General features: G+C 33.6%; 1 protein-coding gene across 3 annotated transcripts; it reads left to right on the top strand.

Annotated features, from left to right (window-relative positions):
• Window positions 1-1,076: 1,076 nt before the first annotated feature.
• On the top strand, window positions 1,077-7,013 carry LOC140823716 (shikimate kinase, chloroplastic-like). Of its 3 annotated transcripts, XM_073185189.1 has the most exons (12): window positions 1,156-1,209; window positions 1,515-1,580; window positions 1,743-1,971; window positions 3,390-3,445; window positions 3,685-3,739; window positions 3,849-3,921; window positions 4,536-4,623; window positions 5,293-5,375; window positions 5,466-5,595; window positions 6,263-6,341; window positions 6,480-6,544; window positions 6,629-7,013. In XM_073185189.1, the coding sequence occupies exons 3-12, from the start codon at window positions 1,758-1,760 to the stop codon at window positions 6,677-6,679; spliced, it is 894 nt and encodes a 297-aa protein (XP_073041290.1). In that variant the 5' UTR covers window positions 1,156-1,209; window positions 1,515-1,580; window positions 1,743-1,757; the 3' UTR covers window positions 6,680-7,013. The 3 variants fall into 3 exon arrangements, with proteins under 3 accessions (XP_073041288.1, XP_073041290.1, XP_073041291.1); XM_073185187.1 differs by lacking the exon at window positions 1,515-1,580 and having other exon boundaries at window positions 1,077-1,193; XM_073185190.1 differs by lacking the exon at window positions 1,156-1,209 and having other exon boundaries at window positions 1,229-1,580.
• Window positions 7,014-10,134: the final 3,121 nt, after the last annotated feature.

The raw sequence follows: 10,134 nt of genomic DNA, 5'->3' as shown, positions 1-10,134 counted from the left end.
CTTTAATTAATAACATACATGATAAACTATGTTTGTGGCACCGATAAAATTGGACGATTTGTCGGTGGCACCTAACACGTGAAATTGGATGATATTGTCGAGTTTGGATTTGAGCCAGCTGAAAATCAATACGATATGTTATAAGAGAGAACAAAATGGTGGGTGAAAGTTCCAAATCAGAAGTTTTAAATTTAATAACTAAAGGTGGATTAAATAAATATAAATTACTAACGATTTTTTTTTTTTTATTAATATGACTTTTCTTAAGTACGGTTGTGTTAAGTTGATTACATTGTCATTTTTAGGTTACATCAGACTGGATTAATTTTTTTCTATATATATTATATATTAAACTATCCGTCGAAGTAACTTTCAGGATGAAATTAAACTGATCATGATGAAATTAAACTCAAATTCACAATCTTTCAGGGATGAAATTAAACTCAAATTCACAATCTTAACGTGATATTAGAATACAAGTTCATCGTTACATGTTGGACTATTTATATGGATCACCCGAACTTCATGCTCTCATAATTCATTCATGGGTATGAAGAGATTGTCCAACGTATATTCGTAGTATAATGGTATATAATTTGAAATTTTTTGTGTAAACCAGAATATCAAAATAATATATATAAATTAAAAAATATACTATTTTTAAATAATAAATTAATTTTTTTAAAAAAATATAATTTATTTTTCGATATAAAACAGTATATAGTGATATCATACCGAAATATCGGTACATTACAGTATTTCGATATGCTAATTATACATATCGAAATTTTTGGTACGATATCGATATAAATATTTTAATACTTTAATTTTCGATATCGTATGTTTTTCGATATAATACGGTATAGTATCTTTGGTAAAAATGTGATTTGATTTTATAATATTTTTATTTTTTAGACATTTCTTTTGTAACTATGAGCATAAATATAACAATAATATATATATATATATATATATATATATATATATATATATATATATATATATATATATATATATATATATATATAGTATGAGCATAAATAATATAAGTGAAATAAAAATTAAAATACTTTCCCTTTTGAAGTTGGAGTTGATAGCCACCTACCACAAATTTCTCATCTATAAAAACTATTAGCATGCTGACGTCTCAATAGGAAATTCACCACCAGCCACAGCGTTTCTTCCAATTTCGGGTATGTAAACGCTTATGTATGCTTCAATTTCATGTTACATATGCTGAGTTTTCCACCCGTGAATCTCGTCTGTTTCTGCATTTACATATGTGCGCGAAACTTTTCTGTACGGGCATCCTTTTCTTGTGGCAAAGGAAATTTTTTGTAATGTTTTGACCTGATTTGAGGAAAATCTGGTTTTGTTTTGTCGTGTTGAGTTATCAATTTTTTTGGTAAATTGGGCACCTTTTCTCTTTAGTTTTACTGCTGTTTTATCATGGGTTTATCGAACTGTTCTACTTTGGTTTTGTTTTTTAATGTTTGAAGGATATTGATTGAGAGTGTCTTGTTATTGATGAAAAAAGTTATAATCAGAGTGATAAAAGATTGGACCTTTGAAGTTTTCTGGTGATTCTTTTTCCCGTGTATTTTCTAAAAAGTGAAATTTCTTAATTAATCTATAACACTGAAAGAAAATCTTGGCTCAAAATTTGGTGGGATTGAGTTGTTGTATGGTGATTCATATATTGAAAATTTCATTTTTTTGAAACTGAATCGTATATTTTGAAGAAAGAGGAGAAATACATGGAGGCAAAATTTTCCCAAAGCTTACAATTGCCGGCAAGGATAAACTCTGAAAAGATTGCAAGGAAATCAAGTAATTCTTTACAGTTTTTGCGGAGAAATGGGGAACTAAAGTCGTATCTGGCTCCTGGTTCTATTAATCTGCTGGCTAGAAAAGTAAGAACTCAGGGCCCAATGGTGCTAAAGGTTTTGTGCTCCTCTGGAAATGTTCCAGGTGATTATGAATAGATATCATTTGGTTTGAAACTTGTATGGAGAACCGTTATAACAATATTTTTTTTCTTTTTCTGTTGAAACATCAACATGGCATAGTTCAAATTTGGTGCTGATTGTAACCATAGTTGTCAAAGGCGAGCGCCTTAAGGCGAGTGGCGCCACCAAGTGAGGACCCTTTGCCTGGACTCCAGGCACAACGATTCACTAAAGCGAGTTCAGGCACTCGCCTGAACTAGCCTTGGAAGTTTACTCAGACGCGCTTGGGTTAATTTTTTTTAATTACTTGTTTAAAACAAAAAGCCCGAACCCAAACCCAAACCCAAACCCTACCAGCCCAACTCCCCAACACCGGAATTAGAAGAAGAGAGCTATGAAGAGAAGAACGACTACATCCAAAACAACCAGAAATAGACCGATTTTACATCTTTTGGACGAAGAGAAAGAAGAAAATGATGAATTCCAAGAAGAACACAAGTGGGGTTTTTGATGATTCGATATAAGAAGATGAACTTGATTTGGATGATTGAATAATTTTATTCATGTTATTAATTACTATGAACTTATTAAATATATTTTTAAAATTTAAATATGTGCGTCTTGTTTCGGTAAGGGGTTTCCTCGTCTTGGTGTGCCTTGAGCCCGTGAAAAATGTGATTGTAACTAAAAAAAGCGCTGATTTCATTGGATCCTTGTGGTTTTGTTATCTTCAGTTTACAGAAGATGATTTGTCAAATGATGGTCAAGCGATTCATTAAAATCGCTCAATAATTTTTTTTTATCAAAGATTACCTGAGTGGTTGACAGAGATGATAAGATGAATAACATTTAAGTGTCATCAGTTTGAGAACTGACAGAAACAAGTGCCTGATTTTCCATATATGCGCACCAATTTTGTACCCCTCTCACCTGAAAAGATATAAACCGTCCTTCAATTTATTGAAAGTATGCACCATTTTTCATTTGTTTGCTATCAATCTCTAGCTTCAGAATTTCATCTTCTAACATCATAGTTTTCAGGTTAAAATCATGAAACATGTGATCTTGATTTAGTGGTCAACATTTTTTAATATTTTATGAAAAAAACCACTCTTTTTGCGGTATAGATGATATAACAATCAACATTAGTTACATCAAGCATATGTAAAGACGAGGACTGCAAATTTGTGCAGTTACAATGAACTTTCCTTCTCTTGTGTCATTAATTCAGCTCATCGTCAATGCTGAGTAAATACATAATTTTAGCTTCTATTAAATTGTCCATGTATCTATTTTCTGTCAGTCTTCAGTGTTTTCTGTCGAGGTGGTTGTTTGAATTTTCCATTGGTCACACGTCACATACGAAGATAACAAACTGATAGACTTAAGTTTCTAGCATCACATGAGTCACTATTTTTTTTGTATTTTTCTGTCTTTCAGCTTCAGTACTAGAGTCTGGAAGCCTTCCTTCATTTGATGAATCTATAATTTTACAGGTAAGTTCACTTGACATTTCTTCTTTAGATTAACGTCCTAAAACCTTAGCTGACCATACCTAGTGTTATGGCATTAAAAATTATAATGTTAATGATGTCATAAAGATGTGTAAAGCTTTTTAGAGTGCGAGAAGCTGCCTTTCTCCTTGGGCAGTAATGGAATAATAAAAAATTGGGCGTGTTCTTGAGTATTTGAGCAATTGAAGTCTGCTTTTAACTTTATTAAATGCATGTTGCAGAATAAATCTGAAGGAATTGAACCATATCTAAATGGACGTTGTATATATCTTGTTGGTAAATGCACCCATCAGTTTTTTTAAATCTGTGTGAACTACTTTGTTTCTTCGCCCTTTAACTTTTTTTCTTTCTTTCTTTCCTTTTTTTTGTGTTTTTAATTATACAGGGATGATGGGGTCTGGGAAAACAACAGTGGGCAAGGTTTTGTCAGAAGGTCTTGGATATTCTTTTTGCGACTGGTTGGCACCAAAACTTCATTCTTCTTCCTGATAAGTGAGGAGCCATTTAAAATTCAAAAAGAGCTATTTGAAAATGGATTTGTTGGATCCTTTGATTAGTAATTGAAAATTGCTGATTTCATCAAGTATGATTGAGACTTAATTGTGTTATTAATCACTACTTGCTATTTATGATTTTACCCTCCACTAACTCAGTTATTGGAGATATGCTAAAGTTTATGGATATTTAGAGCCTTAATGCCAGGCGCAAGGTAAGGCACGTGCCTTATCAAAGTGAGGTGCCGTAAGGGATAGAATACTAGGATCTTAATACATGTAGAAAATCTAATCACATAAAGTCCAATGTCAATGACAATTAAAAATCCTATAATTAGTCTATTAGTGAATTAAATGCAATTATTTTTCATTTTACTTTAGATTCACTATATCTACATTGAAGGTGCATTTAAAAGGTGTCTTGAGCCTGTAGAATGCACCAAGGCTCGTGCTACATAGCCAAGGTGTGTGCTTTACTGAAGGGCTGCGCCTTGAGCTTGGTGCATGCCTTCTGGATTTTAATAACTATGGCTGATCCTTGCAATACATATCAATAGTTTTACTTGTGAATGCTTCAGTGACACGTTAATAGAACAAGCTGCTGGTGGAAACACAGTGGCTGAAATATTCAAGATATATGGTGAGAGCTTCTTCAGAGATACTGAGGTAAGAAAAAAACTTCTTTCCTATTCAGTTGGTCATTTCAGGCTTTGACACCAAACAAAAGACTCGGACATTGAGTTTTTATTAGAGCCTGTATTGGTTAAGCCTAAGCTTATGATTATTGAATAGTTTATATGCCTGTTGGTATTCAATTATCAATTTGTTTTATGATGAGTTAGTTGAAAGTTAATCCATCTTTATTCTCCCAGGGAATTATTTAGATTAGTTAGTGATTGATTTATTTGCTTTAACCACCCACAAGATTTATGCTTGTAAGTACTAGAAAATCTTGTGCTTCAACGGATAGTTTACTAGGATAGTGTGGCCAAATTTCCCAATCATACCGTTTTTGCATATGGACTGCGGTTTGAATGCTTTAAAAGAAACTTTGATATCTATCCAGTGCGGGCCAGTGATACAAAACCAATTTCGCCGTTTGGCTAGGATTTTCGAAGATTCCGAAATGGGTTAACCAATTTGGTCGATAAATATTTCTTATTATTTTATATGATTCATTTAATGTGAAGTCACCGACTATTAATGCCGTTGTATTTGTTTAATTGGCGTAATAGCATCAGCATCATGCTCCATGTTTTATTGAGTTTCGTAATTGTTGGAGAATGTGACAATCTTTCTGTCTCGACTACAATTCTTCTTTCTTCTGTTCTTTAGACAGAGGCATTGCAGAAACTGTCTTCGATGCATCAATTAGTTGTTTCTACCGGTGGGGGTGCAGTGATCCGACCAATCAATTGGTAATAAAATGTGAAGTTCTTGTGGCATTTTTAAGTGGTCGACTTGCTATTTCAACAGTGTTTCACGGGTCACTGTTTATACTTTACTAGGAGATACATGCAAAAGGGCATCAGTGTTTGGCTAGACGTACCTTTGGATGCCTTAGCACGTAGAATTACTGCTGTAGGTACTGATTCTCGACCCCTGTTGGACCAAGAATCTGGTGATCCTTATTCCAAGGTAACTCGCCGCATTTTTATTAATTTTGGAATTCGTCAAGAATGGTACAGGTCTCGTGTACTTTTTCAACTTACGAAAATCGTGCTGGGGCTATTGCGATTGTGATTAGACGTGAATAGATTCCGATTAAAATATGTCTGGGTTTGGGTTTCTATAGGTTCAGCTCATGGAAGACCTAATCCAATCATAATAAATTTATTTTAATGAAAATCTGCATTCGCTCGTAAGTATATGTATTTTTAATGATTTTGAGTTTCAAATAAGACTCGTGAAAGTTGTTAAGTATATACCATCTCTTTTGAAGTCCAAGAAATATGTACCTGTGTTTTTTCTCCACGTGGGACTAATAAACGATGAGTGAGATTGCTATTTGTCAGTGATTGTAAAGTTGGAACTTACACTGAACTTTATCATTCTTTAGAAAATTTATGTATTGATAATTAGATTATAGATTTATGGCTGCATATGTGTGAGCCATATTGGACTAAACTTGGTAAGAGGGATTCATTTAAAAAAAATTTGCCAAGTTCGAGCAGACCATCTTGGCTCACTTGTACGATTGACATGTTGTATGTATACATATGATCCAGGTTCCGTTAAAAAATCAGATAAATTTGGGGATTTGGGGTCTTCTGTTTTTTTCCTTATGTGTAACTTCGTTATGTAGACCATGAAGCGATTATCTACACTTTTCAAAGAGAGGGGTGAAGCATACGCCAATGCTGATGTCCGTGTCTGCTTAGAAAGTAAGATTGCAGTATCTAGTTTCATTTTTGTTAAATTCATTCTTTTGCTCTTTAATTTTTTGTCCAAAATCGTGCATGCTATAAATCAATCTGCCCACGTAACTTTATTGATGGATCACTGTTAATCTTTGTATTTAGATATTGCTGCGAAACTCGGATTAATGGATGTATGCAATCTCACACCTAGCGTAATTGCGATTGAGGTCTATCTGTCTCCTTCTCTAACTCCTTTGTTTTTGACCAAGTAGTTTCTCTTATCGACTTAACTGGGTATGATGTGACAACAGGTGCTTTCACAAATCGAAACCTTCTTGAAGAAAAGGAAAAAAGTTATTTGATTCTTTCATTCCTTCATAATTGAAGAGGTGATTGCCGCATTTCGGTTTTTCCAGTTCAAATACACGGCAGTTGCAACCGTGGAGTGAGGATGTTGTGCTATATAGCTACTGTACAGAATAACATGTTGGATGCTGCTGTGTGTCCTCTTTTGTTTTTATTTTTGTACACTTTCTTGTTTGATGGATGATCATTGCTACTATATATAGAGTGGTTCACTCTTGTCAAAAGAGAAAACATCGTTTTCTCTATTGTTTGTAAAATATGTGTCAAAAACAAGGATGTCTGTCAACTGTGTAACTTTAAATCGAGTTTTTATTTTGTTATGTACTTACATGTTACTTTGGATAATAACGATGTTCCAATAATATGAAAATTTATATCCAAATTCTATGAATCCAAATCTGACCATCGGTTCCCGATTTCAATCTCGGCATACGAATTGAAATTGAAGAACATATGGTTTAGAGCTTGAATTAAAAGTTATGGTTTTAACTTGACTTCACAATATGAATCAAATCAAGATCGGGTCGAGGTGGAGTTGATTAGTTAGCACAGAACTTTTTATCCTCGTGTTACTATTAGAACCAGATAACATTTTATATTTAAAAAAAAAAACTACATTTTAAAAAGGGGAGATAAAAGAAAATAATCAAATTACCTATAAAAGAAAATTTTATACGTGATTTACTCATATTTCAAAGTCCCATTTCCTTTTTCTTTATAAAATATATAAATGAAGCACCCCCAAACCATATGGACTAAAATGTTTTTCACATTGTTCCTCCTTTCACTCCTGGTGGATTTGGCCTCCTCACAGAGCAATGAAGGATACGAAGTTCACGTCGTGAACGTCCTTCCTAACAACGATTTCCCATTGAAGATCCATTGCGCCTCCAAGACCACTGATCTCGGCAACCATACGCTTTACGTGACCAACGATTTCTACTGGCATTTCCGGATGAACATCTGGCACACTAGCATGTTCTTCTGTAGTTTCCATTGGGGTTCGAGGAATCAAGCCTTCGAAGTGTTTAATGAAGGCATTGCCTACACTTGCGGATTTAAACCAGATGGAAACATATGCAATTGGTCCGTTAGAGAAGATGGGTTTTGGCTTAGCAATCAAGTTCCTCCGGGTCCGAGTCAGATTAAGAAATATGGTTGGGTTTTGTTAGAACAATGAAGATTAAATTTATATCTGTTTAAGATATGAATAAAATATGATCAATTATATGTAAAATAAATAAATTTTGTCCTGTTGAAAATCCAAAACTCAACTACATATTATATATCCGTAGTGGAAGGAATTTTTTTTAATTCATCTTCAATATCCTGAGATATATAGTAGATGTCTTGTGAGACGGTTTTACGAACTTTATCTGTGAGACGGGTTCTGCCGATATTAACAATAAAAAGTAGTACTCTTAGTATAAAAAATAATATTTTTTCATGGATGACCCAAATAAAAGATCTGTCTCACAAAATACGACTCGTGATATCGTGTCACACAATTTTTTGTTTTAAATAACTCTCCCTTGGTTATAGATATTGAGAAAAATAAGGGCATCCGCATCCGTTCTCATTAATCCATGTTAATAACTCTTCATCTCCTCAAAAATTATGGGGTCCACGAGCCACATATTCATTGCATTAACACTTTTCCATTATTAACACACACTCACATTCATTTAATATCAACTTTCATTATTTATGGGTTCCACTGTTCACTTACTCATTTTTTTTATTTTTAATTATTTCAATATCTTTCTAATATTTTTAAATTTTACAACAAATATTACTAAAAATAAATAGTATTATTATTTTAAAAATAACTTAATTCCAATATTCATTAAAATATTATTAATTAAAATATTATTAAGAAATGAAAAAAAAGTTGGAGATTAAAACTAGACATTGGATAATAACTAGCCGTTTGGTATAAACACTAGTGAAAGTATGTGCTGTATGTTTGAGATAAATTTTTAATAAAATTAATAACACTAATGTAACTAGCCGTCAGATTCACTGTTCTCAAAAATACAGATTCAACACAATCTCTTTAAAAAAAACACAAAATACATTGAAAACGAATTACGATAATTGAAAAAAAAATTACATCAATCGAAAATTACATATTTCATTTCTCTCTAATTTGGTCACACAGATGTTCATGAACTATAAGCTGTCCGGCGTCATTTGTGAAGTGTCTTTCGAAAGAATTTCGTATTCCTTAAGCAAATATTTGCTCTTTTTAGCTTCAGATTTGTTCAAAGTCGCTTTTGCTTTCATCTCCTCTATTGCAAGTTCTTTTTGTTTCCATTCAGATTCGTTCTTCTTTATGTCTGTATACTGAGTAAAACTTTCGAACATACTGTCGTATCTTGTTGTCAAATCCTACATCGATGATTTTGCTTTGTTTTTACCTTTTATTTTTGCGGCTTTTTGACCAATTGGACGAATCTCTTCTTCATTTATATCTAAATCAACACTCGCATCTTTGTTCGATGAGGTGTTGCTAGCCCACGACTCTGAGATTCTCGCTTTCTTTGTACCAACCAAGTGATCATCGGACTGTGGAGTAAACAGTGGACGTGTTTTCATGATTCTCCACACATGCTCCAGATTAAATGCAACTCCATTATTTTCATCACGATATTTTTCATATGCAAACCGCAATATGTCTTCATCACTATGGCCGCTTCGATAAGTATTGTAAACACTATTATAATTTGCGTTGAAGCGATTCACCTTTTTTTGGACGGTATTGTGTCAATGATATCGAATCACGTTTAAAGCTCTCCGAGATGAACCAGCGGGACGATTGTCATTGTAGTAGCTTGCAACACGTCTCCAGAAATCATTCCCCTTCTGATCATTGCCGATGACTGGGTCATCACTCATTGTGACATACGATCTCGCTAGTAGCTCGTCTTCCTCCTTTTCCCATATTATTCGCTTCTTCGTACCCTCAACATCTACATCAGCATTTTGCATTTTTTCGAGATCAACTCGTGTTTCACGGTCGGACAATTGAGTCTCTGGGACAGACGTAGGAGTTGGCGGTTCGTTTTCGATTGGCATAACGGTGGATTGTGGATTATATAATCCATAAAAATAAGGCGGCATGAAATCTGGGTTGCCTATACTTTGCCAATATTCAGATGTAGGCGGTGGATACGGAGCTCGGGAGGTGTAATTTGAATGATTCGAAGGATTTTCATAACCTTGAAAATTTGAAACAAACGGCCAATTCGGAAATTGTGGTGGATATTGTGTAGAAGAAACAAATCGAGGTTGATTTTGTGAGTTCTGACTATTGTCACCCATTTGGTTAAAAATTATGATTCAACAAAGAAATGATGAAATTGAAATTGATAGTGTGAGAAGATATAGAAGAGATATTGAGTGTGATTAGTAAAGATAAATGTTTTGGGATGAATTTGTAGAAATTGAT

Source organism: Primulina eburnea, chromosome 2 (genome assembly GCF_022965805.1).
Source record: "Primulina eburnea isolate SZY01 chromosome 2, ASM2296580v1, whole genome shotgun sequence".
NCBI lineage: Eukaryota > Viridiplantae > Streptophyta > Magnoliopsida > Lamiales > Gesneriaceae > Primulina > Primulina eburnea.
Note: the sequence above shows the minus strand (reverse complement) of the source record. Positions and strands in the feature narration are given on the sequence as shown.

What these genes read in the sequence shown, in the direction of transcription:
- LOC140823716 (XM_073185187.1), top strand. Translation starts at nt 1,758, where the DNA reads ATGGAGGCAAAATTTTCCCAAAGCTTACAATTGCCGGCAAGGATAAAC. An exon ending in GGATATTCTTTTTGCGACTG is followed by an intron (nt 3,922 to 4,535) that starts GTTGGCACCAAA and finishes TGAATGCTTCAG; the next exon opens with TGACACGTTAATAGAACAAG. An exon ending in CTAGCGTAATTGCGATTGAG is followed by an intron (nt 6,545 to 6,628) that starts GTCTATCTGTCT and finishes ATGTGACAACAG; the next exon opens with GTGCTTTCACAAATCGAAAC.